This window comes from Pseudorca crassidens, chromosome 4, assembly GCF_039906515.1.
Source record: "Pseudorca crassidens isolate mPseCra1 chromosome 4, mPseCra1.hap1, whole genome shotgun sequence".
NCBI classification, from domain to species: domain Eukaryota; kingdom Metazoa; phylum Chordata; class Mammalia; order Artiodactyla; family Delphinidae; genus Pseudorca; species Pseudorca crassidens.
Window position 1 is genome coordinate 71,582,218 of NC_090299.1, and position 22,651 is coordinate 71,604,868.

At 40.9% G+C, this 22,651-nt stretch overlaps 1 protein-coding gene across 1 annotated transcript in view; it reads left to right on the forward strand.

Moving 5' to 3' along the window:
• Positions 1-22,152, forward strand: part of CWH43 (cell wall biogenesis 43 C-terminal homolog) — a 72,969-nt gene extending 50,817 nt beyond the window's left edge. Inside the window, 1 exon segment of the mRNA XM_067734693.1 lies at positions 21,031-22,152. Coding sequence (XP_067590794.1) covers positions 21,031-21,271 — 241 coding nt within the window. The 3' untranslated portion in view covers positions 21,272-22,152.
• Positions 22,153-22,651: the final 499 nt, after the last annotated feature.

Genomic DNA, 22,651 nt, shown 5'->3' on the forward strand with positions numbered 1-22,651 from the left:
TGATGAAGAGAATAATGTGGAAGAGAGGGCATGTGACTTCTAAGCTTGGGTTTTAAAAGATTGTGGCTTCTTCTGCCTCAGTCTCATCCTCTTGGATCTGAGAGAAGCCAGGTGCCACATCATGAGCCGCCCTGTGGAAAGGTGGGGAGGGACTGAGGCCTCTTGCCAACAGCCACGGGAGTGAGCTACCTTAGATGCGGAACCTCCAGCCTCAGCCAAGCTTCAGATTGTACTTCAGCCCTAGCTCACATCTTGACTGCCACTCATGAGAGACCCAAGTCCAACCACCTGGCTTAGCTGCTCCTAAATCCTTAACAGATAATAGCTGTTGTTTTAAGCCATCTGTGTTCAAATCTTCCTCAACTTATGATGGAGTTATGTCCTGAAAAACCCATGTAAATTGAAAATATTGTAAGTTGAAAATGCGTTTAATACATCTAACCTACCAAACATCATAGCTTAGCCTAGCCTAGCCTACCTTAAAGGTGCTCAGAACACTTACATTAGCTACAGTTGTGCAAAATCATCTAACACAAAGCTTATTTTATAAAGAGTGCTGAAAATCTCATGTAATTTACGGAATACTGTACTGAAAGTGAAAAACAGAATGGTCATCTGGGTACAGAGTGGTTGTAAGTGTGGGTTACCCTGTGATCGTGTGGTTGACTGGGAGCTGTGGCTTACTGCCCTGCCCAGCATCTCAAGAGAGTATTTGTACTGCATATCACTAGCCTGGGAAAAGATCAAAACCCAAAATTCCAAGTGTGGTTTCTACTGAATGCATATTGCTTTTGAATCATTGTAAAGTCAAAAAATCCTAAGTGGAGACATGGTAAGTCGGGGACCATCTGTATTTGGGTAATTTGCTCTGCATCAGTAGATAACTAACACAGCCCTTGAAACTATTCACATTTAGGGAACTCTGGGAACCTGGCAACAACAAACATATTTACTTAGCATCTATTATATCCATAGTACGGCACTGGGCACGTGATGGTGATAGGAGGTATCACTTAAGTGAAAAAGACACTGCCCTTTTCTCTGGTTCCTCATCACCAAGTTTGGGAAACAAAAAGATACAGAGACATCTTGAATGGTAACTATTGACTGTTGACTCTCTATTGAGCCAAGTGCTTTACCAACATTATCTCCTAACAACAATACTGCAAGGTCATGTAATCCAGATGACAACTGGGGTCACTTTACCTTTTAGCTCTGGATAAGATGGACAGAACCCTCATACCACTCCCTCCAGAAGACAGTGTCCTCTCCCAAACTTCTGTCAGTTGTGGGAAGTTAAGGGGCAAGTGACATTTTTGTGATCACCCCTCACACACATCTCCTTTTACTGTCATAGTTCAGTTCATAGATGGTCTTGCGCTTGCATTTCTAACACTTTGATTATGCTGCAGTACAAGGAGAGGATGCACTTAATGCACCTAGCAGTGCCTGGCACTCAGCAGGTGCTCAGAATTTCCCAGAGTTCTGGGGAGGCACATACACAGAGGCAAGGGCTGCTTCTGACTGTGCCAAGCCAACGGAGGACTCTGTTCTTTCCTTGAGTTCCTCAAAACAAACCAAGTAAAGCAAAACTACTCTCACCATGTGTTTTAGTGGTAGCATAAGATTTGGAAAGACAGAAGAGTTTAAGTTATAAAAACTCAAAACCTCTTCAAGTAGAATTAGATATTCCCTTGTTTTACAAATCTTTTGTCTCTTCTACATCATGAAGTTTAGGAATCTCCCTCTCATCTTCTCTGGTTTCCCACAGCTCCCCCAAATTTCTGTTCATTTCTAATGAAAAGTAGACACTAGCTCTTTTTCTCAGTCTCTCGCTTGTTCATCAAGCGCTCAGGACCTTACTTTCCATCTCACATGGCTTATCTGAGGTGGAGATTTCGATACACCTCTCTCAGTAAATGACAGAGCAAGCAGAAAGTTTAAACAACACAATGAACTTAACCTAACTGACATGTATAGAACAATGAGTGTCCCAAGTAACTTCAAATTACTCATTCAAGTGTACATGGGACATTTACCAAAACTGACCATATGCTGGAGCAAAAAGCAAGATTTAACAAACGTCAATTATTGAATTAATACAGAGTATATTCTCTAGTGACAATGAAACTAAGCTTAAATAACAAAAAGATAATGAGAAATCCCTAAATATTGGAATTGGATAATAAATTTCTAAGTAGTCCGTGAGTCAAAGAAGAGATCAACATAAAAATTAGAAAATATTTTGAACTAAATATTAATGAAAATATGACATCAAGAGAAATAGAACCAATAGGAGATATGTATCTATATATAGATATATATGCACACACATATATGGATATATACACATCTATATATCTATCGGCTGTATATATAGAACCAATAGGAGATGGATATATATGTACATATATATCTCTGTATCCATATATATCCACATGTATGTATGTGTATATATATATATATATATATATATATATATATATCCATCTCCTATTGGTTCTGTTTCTCTGTAGAGACAGGCTTTATATGATATCAAAACTGAAAAGAATGTTAAATGGAAAATCATAGGCCAATCTTGATCATGTACATAGATATAAAATTCCTAAGCAAAATATTGGTAAATCAAATCCAGCATTGTATAGAAAGATAATATATTATGACAAGTTAGGTTTATTCCAGGAATTCAAGGTTAGTTTAACATGTGAAAATAAACCAATATAATTCAGAATATAAAACCAGAAGTACCACAACAATGTATAAATGTAAAGACATATACAAAAAAGCATTTGATAAAACTTAAATACCCATTTATTATTTAAAAAAAATAACCTCTTAGCGAAGTAGAAGAAAAGTTTCTTGATCCAATGAAGTGTATGTACAAAATCTTACAGTGACCAGAACAACAGTGAATTATTGAATGCTGTCTTCTTGAGATGGGACATGAGGCATGAATGCCTGCTATGATCACTGTTTTTGATACCAGAGGTCCTAGCCAGTGCAATAAGGCTAGAAAGACAAATAAAGGGTATAAGAATTTAAAAAGAAAAATAAAATTGTCATTATTTCAGACTACATGATTGTTTTTGTGAGAAAAACCCATCAGAATCTACAGGTAAACTTTTAGAATTACTGGAAGCATAGATCAAGTGGAAAACACACACATTAGGATGAACTGGAAAAAACTAGCATTGAGAAGAACTGCCAGCCTGCTTCAGATCATCTAAGTCCTGTTTCTTCAAGTGTGGCCCATGGACCATCGGCACTGGATTAGTCCGGCTTCCCCAGAGAAACAGAACCAGTAGGATATATGTATATAGGAAGAGATGTATTATATGAAATTGGCTCATGCAATTATGGAGGCTGAGAAGTCCTGCAATCTGCTGTCTGTAAGCTTGAGACCCAGCAAAGTTGGTGGTGTAATTCAGTCCAAGTCCCAAGGCCTGAACCAGGGAAGCCAATGTTGTAGATTCCAGACTGGGTCTGAAGGCGCTAGAACCAGGAGTGCTGAGTGCAGGAAAAGGTCAATGTCCCAGCTCAAGCAATCAGGCAGGAAAAAAACGGTGAATTCCTCCTTCCTCCACATTTTGTTCTATTTAGGCCCTCAACGGATTGTATGATGACCACGCATACTGGGGAGGGCCATCTACTTTACTGAGTCCACGGATTCAAATGCTAATCTCATCCAGAAAACCCTCATAGGCACATCCAGAAATTATGTAATCTGGGTACCTTGTGGCCAGTCAACACTTAAAATTAACCATCACGCTGACATCACCTGGGTTTTCTTTTTCTTTTTTTTTATTTAAAAATTTTTTTTTTTGTGGTATGAAGGCCTCTCACTGCCGTGGCCCCTCCCGCCGTGGAACACAGGCTCCAGACGTGCAGGCCCAGCGGCCATGGCTCACGGGCCCAGCCGCTCCGCGGCATGCGGGATCCTCCCGGATCGGGGCACAAACCCACGTCCCCTGCATCAGCAGGTGGACTCCCAACCACTGCGCCACCAGGGAAGCCCTGGGTTTTCTTTTTAAATTGTGGAGTCTCAAGCCTTGCCCAAATTCTACTAAATCAGAATCTTCACTTTAACAAGATCCACAGGTGGTATGTGTGGACATTAAAGTTTGAGAAGCCCTGATTTTAGTTGTCCCTAAAATCTCAAGCCCTGAACTGAAATGAAGGTGATTCTGGATGGCTCGTGTCCCTAGACACCTGGCAAAATAAGTAAATAACATAAAATAAAATACAATTAACAATCCTCTTATGAGGAAGATAACAGATCTCAAATCATTTTTGTAAATAATTCTTTCATATACAAAGTCCAGTCCACAATCAAAGATGACAGAGCACACAAGGAGATAAGACACCCATAAACCACAATCAGCAGAAACAACAGACAAGGGAAACAGACTTACTGAGGCTTTAGGTATGGGAGTTATCAGATATAGTCTATAAAACAGCTATGCTTGCTGTGTTCAAGGGCCTAAAAGCCAAACTGGAACGTTCCAGCAGGAAAATTACACTTTTGTAAAACTATACAAAGTGACACAGCAGATTTGAAAAAAAAAAAGAAAAATTCTAGAACTCTCAAAAATACTATAATTGAAATTAAGAATTCAGTGAACTGCTTTAACATCAGAATAGACAAATAACTGACGAACTGGAGGATAGGTCAGAAGACACTCTGGTCCACAGGTGGAACAGGGCTAGGGAATAGGTCCCAAGGAATAGGGGTAAGGGGAAAATTCAAATGCATCTGTTTAATATTTGCAAAGACACTATCCTTGTTCTCCATATAAATAAACACATATTTAATAATCCCTTTATACCTTCATACAGTAGTGTGCTTTGTTCAAGTCAAAGTATACACCTTTCACTAGTTTTAACAGAAAGTTCACAGAGCCCTGGTATTATGTAATCCCCTTTAACTGGATGATGATTATTCCAATTCAAGTCCAGGAACTCAGAGCACCTCTAACCAGCCCAGCCTTGCAGATGCTTGCTGTTGCCGAATCCTGGAGTAAAATAAAGGCCCTGATGTTTTGGGTGGGGTGAGGGTGTGGCTGACCACAGTTTCTCTGATTGCTGGGCCCTTCTGAGAAGACTTGCCTTGGAGTAGGAGGCTGATATCAGCCTGCTGTAAATTGCTAGGAGGGAAGGTTGCCATCCTGGGAATCAACGAGACTGCTTTGGAGACTGATAATGTGGCTGCACTTGAAATGATTGGTAAACTGGTATAATCTGTCAACCCAGCAAAATACAGTATGTTCTTAGCTCTCCTTTTAAGGTTTCTGAGGAAATCTATAGACCTAATTCCTCTTCAATTCCAGCTTACTTTGTAGAGAAGTAATGTATGCAGATTCCTTATGTTTGCACTGCTGCCTAGCAGAGTAAAACACTATATAAAAGTTTCTTTTTTTTTTAATTTGTTTTTTTGCAATAACAGAAACTCTCAAAGAGTATCTTTTTAAACGTTTTCTAACATTTCTGGCAGTTTTCCACTTAGATTTTTTTTTTCTTTTAAAAACTGAGCTAGCAAGCAAGATATCAAATATGCTTTTCTTTCCCCCCAGATTCCTTTTAAATTTAAGATGAGAATACACTTATTTCTTGAATACACCCTTAGTGGGACAGGTATTATGGATTGAATGTTTTTGTCTCCCCCAAATTCATATGTTGAAATCCTAACCCCTGATGTAATGGTATTAGGAGGTGGAGTCTTTAAGAGGTAATTAGGTCCTGCAGGTGGAGCCCCCATGAATGGGATTAGTGCCCGTATAAGAAGAGACAAAAGAGCTTTCTCTCTCTCTGGCATCCACCATGTGAGGATACAAGGAGAAAAAGGCCATCTGCAAATCAGGAAGAGGGCTTTCACCAGACACTGGATCTGCTGGCACCTTCACCTTGTACTTCCCAGTCTCCAGAACTGTGAGAAACGTTTGTTGTTTAAGCCACCCAGTCCATAGTAATTTGTTATAGCATCATGAACTGACCAAGAGAACAGATCTGATCATCCACTGAGTCTCAACCTGGGGTGGGGGTGGTCTGTAGATTGAAGAAGGCAGAGTCCCATGGGGGAAATGGAAACATCCAAATCTCTCCCCCTACTTTATAGTGGACATATTCTTTTTTTTTTTTTTGAGTTTTATTTTATTTATTTTTACATCTTTATTGGAGTATAATTGCTTTACAATGGTGTGTTAGTTTCTGCTTTATAACAAAGTGAATCAGTTATACATATACATATGTACCCATATCTCTTCCCTCTTGCGTCTCCCCCTCCATCCCACCCCTCCAGGCGGTCACAAAGCACTGAGCTGATCTCCCTGTGCTATGCAGCTGCTTCCCACTAGCTATCTACCTTATGTTTGGTAGTGTATATATGTCCATGCCTCTCTCTCGCTTTGTCACAGCTTACTGTTCCCCCTCCCCATATCCTCAAGTCCATTCTCTAGTAGGTCTGTGTCTTTATTCCTGTCTTACTCCTAGGTTCTTCATGACATTTTTTCCCTTAAATTCCATATATATGTGTTAGCATACGGTATTTGTCTTTCTCTTTCTGACTTACTTCACTCTGTATGACAGACTCTAGGTCTATCCACCTCATTACAAATAGCTCAATTTCGTTTCTTTTTATGGCTGAGTAATATTCCATTGTATATATGTGCCACATCTTCTTTATCCATTCATTTGATGATGGACACTTAGGTTGTTTCCATCTCCGGGCTATTGTAAATAGAGCTGCAATGAACATTTTGGTGCATGACTCTTTTTGAATTATGGTTTTCTTAGGGTATATGCCCAGTAGTGGGATTGCTTGGTTATATGGTAGTTCTATTTGTAGTTTTTTAAGGAATCTCCATACTGTTCTCCACAGTGGCTGTATCAATTTACATTCCCACCAACAGTGCAAGAGGGTTCCCTTTTCTTATAGTGGACATATTCTTAACAGCCACTGTCTCCTCCATTCTGGAGACCAGGCTCTCCTTTCTTCCCTGCTTGCTCTCCAACCAATTTTCTACTTAGTGGAATCTGACAATTCAGAGATGTGTCCTCTTGATTTCCATTCATTTCTCATTTGTTGTTTGAATACTAGTACACTTTAAAAATGATTATATGGATTCTGGGGACAATGGAAGAGACAAGAAAAAAGGAGAGTGCTGATCTGCTGTATTGTGGAGTGGTGAATTTATCTTATTTTATACAGTTTGGTCAGTAGTTATTTTGATTTCAGTGTATTTGGGAAGCATCTGATTATTTTAGCCATAGCTTCTTATGAGCTAATAATACAATCTCTCTCCCACTTTCTCTCTTAGTTAGATCACTTTAATCCGTACCAAGAAGCTCTGAGTTAATGCCATGAGCTGCCTTCATTATGTGAGCAGCTCATAGGAGCAGAAACATAGTCAAGTAATTTCAGAGTAAAGACATTAAAGAAGACTCTAGAATGGGAACCACCTAGTCAAGCATTGATTGATAATGCAAATAACCAGACACCCTTAATAAACTATAGCTTTTCTCTGCCCTCAATGTGTAGGCATAAGAGGCAATTCCTCAGAGAATATGCCCCTTTCAGAATCCTGAAATTCATAATCACAGGGCTGGAAGGGAATCTAGAGATCATGTAAATTAGCTCTCTTGTTCTGCAGATGACAAAATGAATTCAGAAGCTAGGTGCCTACACAAGGACGTACCTGAATAACAGAAAAGCTGAAACAAGAACACAGTTTTCTTGACTCCCTGGTCCAGAATTCTACATTCCCTACAGTATTGCCTCATAAAATTTGGCAGGGTGGGTGGGTGGGAAACATTTCCAGGGTATATCATGAGGATCTGATACAGTCATGCTTCTACACCATAAAAACTGATGCTCCAAATTGAGTTATGTCTGTCTGTCTTACACACGTCTCTAATCACAGATGGTGCCCCAGCCCTGGACTCACTCACCACCCTATAGGGACAGACGCTGACCCTCTACTTCTGCTTCTCCTTCCTTTCCCCCTTCCCCACGGCACCAGTAGAGGGCCCTTATCTCCGGTGGAGGAGATTGCTTTCCGAACCACCTTTTTGACCTCATTTCTTCCCTTCACTTTGTTCACCCTGCTGTCAGCATCTCCGTGGAAACTCTGCTTCCTCCCATTTTGTGAGATGCTCGGACCAAAGGGACCCCAAGCCCACTCGCTGGCTAACTTTGTCACTGATGCTTTGCCCGGCTGGCTGGTTGGCTGTTAGAGTTCTTCCCTTCCTCTCTTCCTCTCCCTCCCTCTCCTACTCCTCCAAGGTCATTCCCTTCATTAAGGAGGCAGGCCCTTTGTCTTCGCTGGAGGCTGGAAGATAGAGACTCAAGATCTTTCTTGTCATCAAGGACATTCAGCTCCCTCTGCTCACGGCTGGGCTTCTTCTTTGAGGCAAATGTCCACCTCTGCCCGGCTTCAGATCCAGTGACTTATCTGCCCCGCTTCAGATCCAGTGACTTATTTGAAGAATTAGGTCAATGCTCTCCAAATGTTTTGATGTACGCAGCCCTAACAGTAAAAAAAAAAAAAAAAAAAAATGAGCATGCACTGTCAACATATTTACTTATAACTGACATACATGTAGTACTATTAATCCATATGTTAAATATAAGTAAAGCTTAATTTATCTCCAATATCTTGGGGGTAAGAAGAAATATAAATTGTCACAAATTCTCTTTGTACATCCTCCTCCCCGCCCCCGCACACCCCAGAACTGCCGAATTGGGCAGTAGATGCTCTGGGAGCCACACATGGAATAAGTCTGGGTTCAGTAACCGTAATAACGATTGCTGCCACGTTTTGAGCCCTAACTGTGTATCAGGCATGATACCATGTCTTTACATAAAATGTTCCATTGAAGTTTTGTAGGAGCTCCATGTGGTAGGTACTCTTGATTCTTATTTTATTGTTGAAGAACTGAGGCTCAGAGATGCTAAGCTTTGCCCACAGTTGCCACTAGCAAGAAGCAGGGCAGAATCAAAGCCAGGTCTCTTCTGACTTGAAGCACGTCTTAGTCACTGTGCTGTGCTGCTTCGGGGATGACAGCAAGCAATTGAGGACTAAGCACTGTGCTGAGACCTGGACACACACAGAGAACAGGGACGCAGCCTCTGCCCTTGTAAGACTGCCATCCTACTGGGCTCTGATGTCCTGGGGAGCTCCCTAGATCTGACTGAAAAGGGTTTGATCAGGTTGAGTATATCTTCTGAGGCTTTACAAAAAAAAAGTTCACAGCATGGAATTGTTGTAGGAATTGTTTTAAACCTTAAAATGTATAATTATGCAGTATTGTAGCACATTTGGAATTCTGTTAGCTCTGAGTCTTGGAATCTTATCATTTATAGCATTATTTCAATGGGAAAATGCATTCTAAGTTTCAAACACTCAACTTATAAACTAACTTTTTAATAAATTAACTTTTCACAATTTTTTCAAGAGTTTGGATTTCCAGAACAACATACTTAAACAAAGTTATTATAGCATTTTAGAAAGATCAACAAGAAGCACTGATGAAATTTTCAGGTAATTAGAGTACCATGTTCTTTGAATATTCTGGTTAACTGAGATTACTGCTTCAAAATACTCTCAGGTGAATAGAGTCATAGGAAAAGAAATCATTTCCCCAAATTCCTTAATGAAATAAATAACTTCAAACCTGATGACATACTCTTTCCCAGCTGGAGATAACATTAATATCCCTTACTCACAAAGCCCTGGAGCCCATCACAGTAAAGAACTAGAAGTTGAATGTATTTCTGTTCATTTCTATCACAGATTCCTGATGGCAAGTGACTTTGCATCCCTAAACAGTAATGGCAAATGTCACAAAAATTAATCATTGTAAACACCTGTGTTCAGAGACTATCTGTTCTTTAATATTGACAAAACATGTTGCTTTGTAGTCTGCAAGTCCTTTTGCATTTACAATTTCTTTTTGATCATCATAGTCATCTTTTTTAGCTGATGTCCTGATTATCTATTATTGTATAATAAACATGTCTCATGATTTTGTGGTGTTGACCTAAAACAAATAGACTGCCAGATATTTCTCCAGCAAAGATGGGTTTATTCTGGATAAGCAGAGGATTGCAGTTTGGTGTCTGTGACCACGACAAGCCACGTGCAAGTCCCAATAAGGCACAGGAAGGAGACCACTTGTATAGCAGAGAAAAGGAACTTGGGAGGGCTACAGTAAACAAAGAGTCCAAGGCTGAGTCCTTGCCAGGAAAGAAGAGGAGTCTTTCTTCTTCCTGTTGGGCTCTGCTATCATCACGGGGTGTGACAGCTCTCCCTTCTGGTCTCCTGACTTTATTTAATTGAGGTTTGTTTATTAATTTTTTACAGTGGGCTAGAAATTTGGGCAGCACTCGGCGGGGCAATCCTTCTGTTCCATGTGGCATTGCCTGGGTCACTTGCTGGCATGTGGATGGTGGCTGGGTGGACCAGAGGGTCCTAGCTGGCTTTACCCATGTGACTGTGTCTTGATGAGGAAGGCTGGAGAGGAGGACTCATCTGAGTCCCTTAGCTGTCTTCTCTATGCTGTTGGGTAGCTAGACTTTGTATATGGTGGCTCAGGGCTCCCAAGTGAGTATTCCAGGAGTTAGAATTCCAGGAGTTAGAATATGGAAGCTTCCAGAAGACTAAGACATAGGCTCAGATGGAACAGTCAGAATATGGAAGCGTCCAGAAGACTAAGACATAGGCTCAGATGGAACAGTCACTTCTGCCGTATCCTATCCATCAAAGTAGTTGCTCAATTCAAGGACAGGGGACCAGGTCCCCACCTCTCAATAGGACAGGTATCGAAACGTATGTGACCATCTTTAGTCTGCCACAGCTAGATTTCAGGAGGTGTTCTTTGCATTTTCTAGATGAGGAAACTAATACTCAGGCTAATTGAGTTGACTTGCCCAGAAGGGCATATCTAGTAGGTGGGAAAGGTGGGACACTGCCCAGGACTGCTGATTCCGAGGCCAGTATACCTACATTGCTGGAGACCTTGCTGGGCTCAAATAAACATCTTCTGAAGAACATAATATGCAACAGTGCTTCTTCTCCTCCTCCTCCCCTCCCCCTCCCCTCCCCCCTCCCCCCTCCCCCTCCCCTCCCCCTCCCCTCCCCTCCCCCTCCCCCTCCCCCTCCCTCTTCTTCTGGCTTCTTAGCTTTTAAAATTTATTGGGGGAATTCAGGGCATTTGAGGGCTCAGAAAAGCCCTTAAGTGTCTGTGTTTCTGATGGTACCTGTGCCCAGTGGCTCTTTTTTCCCATTTGACCTGTTTTCTTCCCGAGGCAGGAATGAGGCAAGGGCCAAGAGGGAAAAGGTGGAAGTTTTTCTGTAAGAAATGGGGGTCGGGATAATTCTATTTAGTAGCGCCAGATGCTGCCCTTAGCATTGGCTGCTGGTTCCATTACCTTGAGTTCTCAGCAAGCAAGGGGCTTCACTCATGCAAGAAGCACCATTTATCTGAGATTAATGTGGGTGGGAAATTAGGAAACAAATAGCTGGGGGACAAGGAAATAAGTATGAGCTATTTCATTGACCATTAAGAATCAGTTCCCTGGGGCTTCCCTGGTGGTGCAGTGGTTGAGAGTCCGCCTGCCAATGCAGGGGACACGGGTTCGTGCCCCGGTTCGGGAAGATCCCACATGCCGCGGAGCGGCTGGGCCCGTGAGCCATGGCCGCTGAGCCTGCGCGTCCGGAGCCTGTGCTCTGCAACGGGAGAGGCCACAACAGTGAGAGGCCCGCGTACCGCAAAAAAAAAAAAAAAAAAAAAAAAAAAAAAAAAATCAGCCCTCTGGAATCTGGCTTTAAATCGAGACATTGCTTAACAAAAGCCAGAGCATGCTTCACAGCAGTTTTCCTGTACAGTATAAATGGCTTTTTTGAAAAGCACCGCCCAGTACATGACATTTGCTCTATTGCTCAGATTTGGTCACAGGAAATCCTGGGGTTCTCTCTGGTAGAAGGCACTTTGTCTTTACTAATAAGCTATGCTTTCACTTTGCTTTATCTTAAAATGTCAAAAGATGCTTCTTTTCCTCTCTCAGTGAAGCAATGGCTATACTAACCCTCTCCTTTTTTTCTTATTATAGCAGAGCCTATTGTTATATTATCCAATATTATTTTATATTATTAATTATGTAATATTTTATTTATAATTATAGCCTATTGCTATGGCTACTATAGCCTACTGCTATAGGATCCTTTAGATTTAAATTTGTGCACCAAGTCTTTGCAAATACCTCCTCTCTCCTCTTCCAAAGTGCTGGAATTCATTTTATTTACTGAAAAGAAACCTGCCCTATTTTTTACCAGACAGCAAAAGCACTAAAGAAATCTACAAAAGCACTTTGGAAATCTACATCAGATGTAAGCAGGGAAAAATTCCCTTCCAAGTACACCTGAATGTAACCCTGCTGAACAGCGTATTGCATACCCGTAGCCCAGGACTTCAAAGTAACAGCAAAATTAAAGTTCAATCAAAGCATCCTTCACTCGGAACATTTTTGCTTTGTGGATATCAAGTACCACATGTACTTGCAGTGGCTAGAATTTCCATAAAAGGAACAACAGGAGAGCTAGATTGCATTACCTAAAAGCAATGGTGGCTGTTATCACAAAGGAAAAAAAAAATTAAAGCAGAGGAAAGATGATAGGAGTAGAGTTAGCTGAAAATGAAAGGCAGAGTGCTTGAGCACTACCTGGGAATATTAGTGGGACCATGAGCTGTGCCCATCTGATGTGTGCCTTTATTATATCCTTTATCCACAATGTCTGAGGCTTGGGAAATTTCTGTGATTTATGAAGTACCACCAAGCTTGCCTCTCTGTCAAGGAAAGCCACTGTGGCTCAGATGAGTGCCGTGGTTTGCAAAATGGGATCTTTCGCTCCTGGGGTGCAGGAAAAATATTAATTAGAATTACTATTTTATTCCATAGTATTCTAGTGTTTTAAATCTTGATTTGGGAGATATGTTTATAGCAATGCTATTGAAAGTGAGGTCCAGCACAGGCAGCATCGCTGTCACCTGGAAACCTGTCAGAAATAGAAATCCTTGGGTCCCAGCTCAAACCTACTGAATCTCTGCTGCTCTGGGGTTGGGACCCCATGGGCTGTGCTTGAAAAAGCTCTCTAGGTGGTTCTGATAACCAGGAGACTTTGAAGAGCAAACTGGTTTTTAGTGTATATGTTTATAAATAAATACACATGGGAGATGCACTCAGACGTTTTTACTGATGGGATGCTCAAATAAAAATGCTGGAAGATGATGCAGTGATGGAAACCTGCTGACTCAAGAACATACGCTTCCCTTTTTTTCTATTTTGCTAATTAACCCTGGGATCGGGGGGGAGGTATCATTTAGCCTCTTATTGTACTTTCTAGGTGAATTTAAACAGGTTACTTAATCACTCTGGAAAATGAGATGTTTTATCTCACAGGACTGTTGAGGAGAGCTAAGTAAGCTCGTGTATACCAGAAGCATGTAGTGAACCTTGAGCACAAAATAGATGCTTGGTTCCTCTTTTCCCATATAGCTGTGGATGCCACAGCATCAGCAGTGTAAGTTCTTCTTCCTGCTCTGGTAGATCTATTAGTCCCCAAACACATCAGCATATGTATGGAAGCTAAAAAAAAAAATCTCTTACGGTCTACAGACTATAAGCTTGTATATTACACTTTGTGACACCGTGCCAATACAGACAGATGGAGAGGGCAGTAAATGAGTTTATTCAACATAGTTACCCTTTCCGAGAGTTGTGTGTAATTTTCCATTGACATTCCAAGCTGCAAAGAATAGCAGTGTCAGTGTCAGCAGTGTCAGCTACAGACCGTAGCAGTTCAACATCATGCTGTTGTGAGGAACAGCTAGTAAAACCCATTACTGATTATCCTCTAGAGCAAGTAGCCTCCGACTCAAGCTGTGCATGCTTCAGCCTGGCAGCCAGACACAGCTGGGTTAGTTTGTGGGAGATGATGAAAAGTATTAGCCAAAGGTTTTCTCTGCAAGACCCGGGAAATGTGCGGAACCTTTTGTGTTCATAAGAATCACCTGGAGAGCTTGTGCAATTGGCACATTTCTGGGCCTCATCCCCAGAGATTTTTATTCTATCGGTTTGAGGCAGGCCTAAGAATCTGTATTGTTAACAAGCTTCCCACGTGATTCTATTGCAAGGGGTCCACGCACAGTAGATTTTATATGCCCTGAATCGCAGAGGTTTTAGAGCTGATTAGCACTTTAGAGCTCATTTGGTGTAATATTTCTTAACCTTTTTCCCTTCATGAAAGCCAAGATGATTGCCATTAAGATAAATGCATGACACTTTCTCATTAATATATTCACATTTGACAAAACCACAAAGGTTGGGAAAGACTAAAACATGCCACAACTATTAGCAGCAGTAATTCACAGCAGACCGAGGCATTGATAAGACTGTGTTTTACTCAATTCCCTACTGTGGAATTTAACAGTACCTCTCAAGAAAACGTATCAAAATATGAGGGAGAGAGAAAAAGTGTTAATACAGAGATGATCTTGAATCTACTCCGGTTTTAGAAATAAGTCATTAGTAATTTTGAGTACTTTATCAGTAACAGATTTCCTGGTGATACAGATCACAGTGGAGACACGCCCTTGTGGCAGGGTCTGCTAGTTGTCTCCTGATACTTCTTTTCCTCTGTGCTCTGTAAGAACCTCCACATTTTAGCCGGGCACATGGACATTGAGGAAGAAATGGCTACATTTCCCAACCTCTCTTGCAGCTATGAATAATCATGGGCCTAAGTTTCTGGCAATAGGATATAAGAGGAATTAGTGTGTGAGACTTCCAGGCAGTGTCCTTAAAGGGAGGGCATGCCTCTTCTCCTTTCTGTGGCTGGAATGGGAGGTGAAAGTTAAAGCAGCCATCTTGGACTGTGATGAGGAAAGTATGTGTTGAAGGTGGCAGAGGAAAGAACCAACTAGAGGGGAAGAAATAATCAAAGAAATAATAGAAAGAAAAATGTCCAAGGCTGAGAAAAGGTGGAATCTTCTGACTGAACATATCCTCCAAATCCTGAACAGGATGAAGGAGGCGAAATCAATATCAAGAGACACACGGGCACCATTTCAGAAACCACAGCCCTTGTTGCCGCAGGATCCAGAGAGGTTTCAAATGGCTTAAGACTGTGGGATTGTGAGTTGTTGCTTCAGCACCTTGAATCTTGAAATAACTGCCCCTATACTGTTGCCAAGGTATAGAGCAGCCCTCAGTGGGCCCCAGGAGAAGTCCCTGTCAGCACCAGGCTCTGGCTACAGCCCCACCCACCAAGGTGGTGACCCCCAACATGCCCCAGGAGAAGCCTTGTCCTGTGCCCACTTGAGGTCCAGCCCTCCCATCAAAGCCACTGGCACATTCAATCTGCAAAGGGACGTTCCTACACAAGGACATGCCTTTAAGACTGGGAGAGGTAACTGTTTTGCCTAATTCATAGAGACAAACACAGAAAGTCAAACCAAATGAGAAGACAGAGGAATACGTTCCAAATGAAAGAACAAGATGAAACCACAGGAAAAAACCCTAATGAAATGGAAAATGAGTAATTGACCTGATAAAGAGTTCAAAGCAACAGTCATAAAAATGCTCAACAAACTCCAGAGACGAATAGAGGAACACAGTGTTAACGTCAACAAAGAATTACAAAATAGAAAAAAGAACCAATCAGAGCTGAAGAATACAATAACCGAAATGAAAAACGCACTAGAGGGAATCAACAGCAGACTAGGTGATATAGAAGAATGCATAACACAGAATAGTGGAAATCACCCAATCAGAAGAGAAAAAAGAATTTAAAAAAACAAGGATAGTTTAAGGGACCTCTAGGACAACATCAAGCACACTAACATTCACATTATAGGGGTCCCAGAAGGAGAAGAAAGAAAGAGGGTGGCAGAAAATGTATCTGATTAAATAATGGCTAAAAAATTCCCAAACCTGTGGAAAGAAGCAGATATTCAGGTCCAGAAAGCACAGAGAGTCCCAAACAAATTGAGGACAAAGAGGTCCACATCAGGACATATCATAATTAAAATGGCACAAGTTAAAGAGAAAATTTTAAGAAAGCAAGAGAAAAGCAAAGAGTCACATACAAGGGAACTCCCATAAGATTTTTTCAGCAGAAACTTTTGTAGGCCAGAAGGGAGTAGCATGATATATTTAAAGTGCTGAAAGGAAAAAATCTACAACCAAGGATACTCTACCCAACAAGGTTATCATTCAGAACTGAAGGAGAGATAAAGAGTTTCCTAGGCCAGCAAACAAGAAAACAGTCCATCACCACTAAACTGACCTTATAAGAAATGTTAAAGGGCCATCTTTAAGTGAAAAAGGAAAGGCCATAACAAGAAATAAGAAAATATATGAAGGAAAAAAAAATCTCACTGGTAAAGGCAAATTTATAGTAAAGGCAGTGGATCAACAACTTAAAAGCTACTATCAAGGTTAAAAGTTGTAAAATCAACTATAGTTACGATAAATAGTTAAGAGAGACACAAAAAGATGTAAAATATGACATCAAAAATGTAAAATGGGGTGGGGGGAGATGAAAAATATAGAGCTTTTAGAATGTCTTAAACAACTATCATCTTAAAACAAATTTATCTATCTACCTACCTATCCATCTATCTATCTCATGGTAACAATAAACCAAAAACCTACAATAGATACACAAAAAGCAAAAGAGGAACCTAAACATAACACTAAAGAAAATCATCAAACTACAAGGGAAGAGACCAAAAGAAGAAAAGAACAGAAAAGAACCACGAAAACAAACAGAAAGCAAGTAACAAAATGGCATTAAGTATGTACCTATCAGTAATCACTTTAAATGTAAATGTACTGAACGCCCCAATCAAAAGACAGAGTGGCTGAATGGATTAAAAAAACAAGACTCATCTATACATGGCCTACAAGAGACTCACTTCAGAGTGAAAGACACAGAGAGATTGAAAGTGAAGGGATGGAAAGATATTCCACACAAACAAACTAAAAGAAAGCCGAGGTAGCAATACTCACATCAGATAAAATTGATTTTAAAAACAAAGTCTATAACAAAAGACAAAGAAGGGCACTGCAATAATGATAAAGGGGTCAACACAAGAAGAGGGTGTAACACTCATAAACATATACACACCTAACACAGAAGCATCTAAATATCTAAAGAAAATATTAACAGGCATGAAGGGAGAAACTGACAGTAATACAATAATAGTAGGGGACTTTAATACCCCACTTACATCAATGGATAGATCATCCAGACAGAAAATCAATAAAGAAACACTGGCCTTAAATGACACATTAGATCAGATGGACTTAATACCTACAGAACTTTCCATCCCCAAAGAGTAGAATACACATTCTTTACAAATGCACATGAAATATTCTCCAGGATAGATCACATGCTAGGCCACAAAACAAACCTCAATAAATTTAAAAAAAAGAAAAAGAGGAAAATGTCAGAAACATTATACACTTAGATTCTAGGAATAGCGTCACATACAACAGAATGCAAAATAACAGTAAGGTAGGTAAACAGTCATTCATAGAGCAAAATAACTTTTATATCTGTACCTGCTGTTGAAGTCCCACAGAAAGTGCACCAGGGAAACTTGCTGCTTATACAAGCTGAGTCTACTGCAATTGCAGAGCAAGGAAAACAACCTTTTCTGGAGTCTCGGTAGGGTGTCCAAAGGGGAAAGTTAGGGAAGGGTACTTGTAGAGTTTGGAGGGCTGGAATTAGTCATAGGGTGGTTTAGGTCAGGGATTGACAAAATTTGTAAATCTGGAAAGTTGCTAGAACTGTCCGTGGTCTGTGGAACACATAAGTCCATGTGGAGTTATTGTTACTGTGGTCTTATATTGGGATATATGGGTCCGAATAAGCAGGTGTTAAAATAATTTGAAGTTAGATAGTTTATGTTACACCCGATATTCTGGCATAGTTAATCTATTTTGCAAATCACAACGCAGGTTGTTTTTTGTTTTTTTGCAAACTGTGGTTTCCATTTCTTTTCTCACTGTAGTATCTCACATAGTGCCCTCGTGGGCACTCAGTAAATGTTTGTTTGAATGAATTAGTAAATTAATTATTAAAGGTAAATCGAGAACAAAACTAATGGTCCAAGTATCTACACACAAAAGCATCTGGCAGTGGTGCTTAATAAAAATGCAGATTCCTGGGGTCACCCCCCAGATAGTGTGATTAAGTAGGTCTGGATTTGGGGCTAGGTGATTCTGATGCAAATGGTCCACAGATTTCACTTTTGGGAAACACTAACATAGTGGCATGGTGATAAATAAAGTGAGCTTGAGATGTTAACATGTGGAAGGAAATAAGACCGTATAGGTATCTTTGAGACTTGGTTAAACAGGATTGATAATTGAACTAAAGAAATCAAGAGTTATGTCCCCTTCAAAATAAGCCAGCTGATAGAAAAGGAAGCACAATGAACTGTATAAGTACATACCTACCTAAAAATCTATGCATTTTTTTAATGAATAACAATCCTTTGATTTATTTACTACACATTTTTGTTACCAAGAGCTAACCTCTTTCAACTCCTTTTTATTTTTTCTATTTTCTTTTTTAACATCTTTATTGGAGTATAATTGCTTTACAAAGGTGTGTTAGTTTCTGCTTCATAACAAAGTGAATCAGCTATGCATATACGTATATCGCCATGTCTCTTCCCTCTTGCGTCTCCCTTCTTCCCACCAAAATCTATGGATTTTTATGTGATACACAATGGTGAACACTTGGTTGAGAATTAAAGAAAACAGAAATAGAAGCGATATTGTCATGGTAGAGCATGTCAGATTACAGTGTCTTGACAAAGCTGTGTTACTAGGTTATTTCTTATTGATAATAAAATGCCTAAATTAGAATGCTTTATTATGCTTTTCATTGAGGTGACATTAACATAACATTAAATTAAACATTTTAGAGTGAACGATTCAGCGGCATTCAGTTCATTCACAGTGTTGTGCAACCACCGCCTCTCTCTAGTTCTGAAACATTTTCATCACCCAACAGTAAAACCATGTATCCGTTAAGCAGTTATTCCCCAATCCCTCCACCCACCCCCGCCCCACCCCTCTCCAGCTCCTGGCAAATGCAGATCTACTCTGTCTCTATAGATTTACCTGTTCTGGGTGTTTTGCATAAATGGAATCATGCAATATGTGGCCTTTTTGTGTCTGGCTTCTTTCACTTAGCATAACGTGTCCAAGATTCATCCATGTGGTAGCAGGTATCAGTACTTCATTCCTTTTAATGGCTAAGAATATTCCACTGTATGCATATACCCCGGTTTGTTTATTCATTCATCTGTCCATGGACATCTGGGTTGTTGTTTCCACCTTTTTGCTACCGTGAATAGTGCTGCTGTTTGTGTACAAGTATATCTGCTTATTTTAGGTATATGCGTAGGAGTGGAATTGTTGGTTCACGTGATAATTCTATGTTTAGACTTTTGAGGAACTGCCAAACTATTTCCTGCCATGGCTGAACCATTTTACACCTCCACCAGAAAAAGGTGAGGGTTCCAATTTCCCCACATCATCACCCACAGTTTTTATTTATTTATTTTTTGCTACAGCCATCCTAGTGGATATAAAGTGATATATCATGGTGGCTTTGATTTGCATTTCCCTAATGACGAATGATGTGGAGCATCTCTTCATGCACTTGTTGGTCATTTGTATATCTTATTTGGAAAAACATCTATTCAAATTCTTTGCCCATTTTAAAATTTGGTTGATTGCTTTTTTGTTGTTGAGTTATAAGAGTTTTTAAAAATATACTCTGGATACCAAGCTCTTATCAGATGTGTGATTCAAAAATCTCTCTCCATTCTGTAGGCTGTATTGTTTTTTAAAAAGATTAGTTGAATTGACTAACAGTTATCTTTATACTAACATAAGTTTCACTCCCTTGTGTTCTGATGTGCTTTCTTGAGTGGAAGACCTAGTTAGGACCATGTGAATACATATAAATCTGTGGTATATATTGCCTCGCTCCTAATCTTAATAAGTTTGTGGGAACAAGTTGCTCATGGGAACATATTTTTCAGGAATATCATGGCAAAAAAAAAAAAAAGATTGAAAATTGCTTTTTTAGACCAAGGGTCCAGATTCGAGAATAGGATGATGTATTCCTGATTCCTGCATACCAAAAACTGGTTCAGAGGTGTGAAACAAAAGCACGAGGGACACCAACTAACGTGACATATATGAAGTCTCCTCAGCCACACCAACCTTGCCGTTCCTCAACCCTTGGATCTTGAGACAGAGTGACGAAAAAGCAAGATAATTCCATGATTCTTATTCCCAACGTTGGCTCATTCAGCAACCTCCATAGAACAGAATGCAGCTCAAGCCATTAGAATTTGACTTATTAAAAGGGGACATGAGTCTCACAAAGCCTCAAATACCAGCTTTTTATTTAAAAAAAAGAACATAACTAATAGCAGCAGCAGCGTGAGATGTAGCATGAAGCTGAAATTGTTCAGATCCTGGAGTTGGAAGGGAAAGATATGCACCAAGGAGTGATTGCCCTTAATTTAGGGATAATACAAAGACCAAGTGGGAAAGCAGACTGTTCCCGGCTGATAAAACCATGGAGGATTTCAAGTTTCCCGACACCTCTAGACAGGGCCCTAGCAAATATTAAGCACAGAGTGAAAACCATCTTTAACATTCGGCTATAGACTTTCAGATCTGGACTGTGCTTCATCTTAAAGGTGGCCCACTGGCATGTAGCACGCAGAGACAGAATAAAAGCCGTTGATTCTTCCTTGTGAAATCAATCCCGCCGGCTACCTACAGCCAAATTCTAGACAAATCAGAGCCATCTAGTAACATAAGTATAAACTGGAGACTGTGTATGCTCAGGGCCAGCAGAAACCATGGAGGAACTTGGTGGGTGATGCGAAAAGTACAGAAATCTACTCTGCCCTCTAATACTTCGCCGCTTCTTCCAGTCCCAGTGGACACAACGATCACCAGCAGATGAAATGTTTACTGAGGTTCTGTTACATGCTGGAGACAGCGCTAGATCATCAAAGACAAAGCTCCTGTTCTGAAGGTAAGGCGGCCATACAGAGCAGAGGTTTCTCACACAGGAGGGTGGGGCCTGGCAGAGTGGGGAGGCCCACTGGACTTGGGAGGAAGGAGAGCTGGATCAGCTTAGCTCTGAGCCAGGACTCTCCTGGTTGCAAGTGACAGAAACCTAATTTGAATTACAAAGAGGGAATGTATTGTCATGAAACCAATCCCCTGGAAGGGAGGGGATCTGCCAGGCTTCAGAAGCAATTGGGACTAGATAGCCATCAAGACAAGGTCACTGCACTGGCTATGTCTGGAGAGCTCTTCCCTCCCACTTAGTTTATCAGCTACTCATTATTCTTGTGTCCAGTCACTTCCTTAGGAAAGCCTCCCCTCCCCTGACTCAGCTCCCTGACTGAATCTCACCCAGAGACCTGGCTGGTCTCTTCAAGCCTTTGGGGCAAATTAGAAAAAGGTGACCCTTTTGCATGGACAGCGTCAGGGTGTGAAGAATAGGGTCCCCCTTCCTCTGGGCACATACAGCTTCACACCAGGCCTCATGGCTTGGTGAGAAGACTCTAGATGGGATTTCAGCCCACTTGTCCCCTTGGCTGTGCTGCTTTGCGCAGTGTACGCACTGGCTTATCAGCTGTGGACCCTGCAGTTCTCAGCTAGCCTGAATGGCTCTTGGAGACCCTAGTCTTTCTGTTGAGCCTCTCCTCAGAGCCTGTGCCCGTCTCAGTGAGGGACCACACAGTGGCAGGCGAGAGACTGAATTTGCATTGTCGAAGAGAGAGAAGTTGGAAAACCAAAGAAATAAAGTGATGTGGTGCTCACAAAAAAACCCTGTAGTCTATTGTATATTCTCAGAAGACTACCTTTTCTCACTACTTGTCAAAATAGGAGTTTTACTTTGTTTGCATGTTTATTTAAGGAATGTCTCCCCTGCACACTTGTAAGCCCCACAAGGACAGCAGTTGGGCCTGTTTTTGCCCAACATGTTATTCCTAGGGCCCAGAAGTGTCTTGCACATGGAAAGCCCTTACTAAATAGTTTGTTTCATGAATAAATGAATGAGCAAACAAATGAGTGTGTGTTTATTCCTCTGAGACTGGCTTTTTTAATGAGGGGGGAGCCATGGCTGAGGGCAGCTTATAAGCCCACAGACAGAGAAGGCTGCTTCTTTTTAATTCTGATTTTTAAAATTCCGGGGAAGGATGCTAAGTGGCCCATTTGAGATCGTATGTCCACTGGGAGTGGTAGGCACCCTAACTGGCAATTCCTATCAAAGTTCTTTTTGGTGAATGGTAGGGTGAGCAGTACCCCAAAAGAAGAGGAGACTCTTCCTGGCGAAAGAGGGGAAGGCTGGGCAGAAACAACTCTGATGGCCCCCATACTGCCATTGACTTGCCGTGGGCTGGTCACTTCTGTCTTTGTTTCCTCACCTGTGAAACGAGGGAATGAGCTGGGCTCATCTCTGAGATCATCTGGCCCAATGTTCTCTTCCTTTTGTTCTGCTTCTGGTTTTGGTTCTGTCTCCTCCTGCCAGATTCTGTT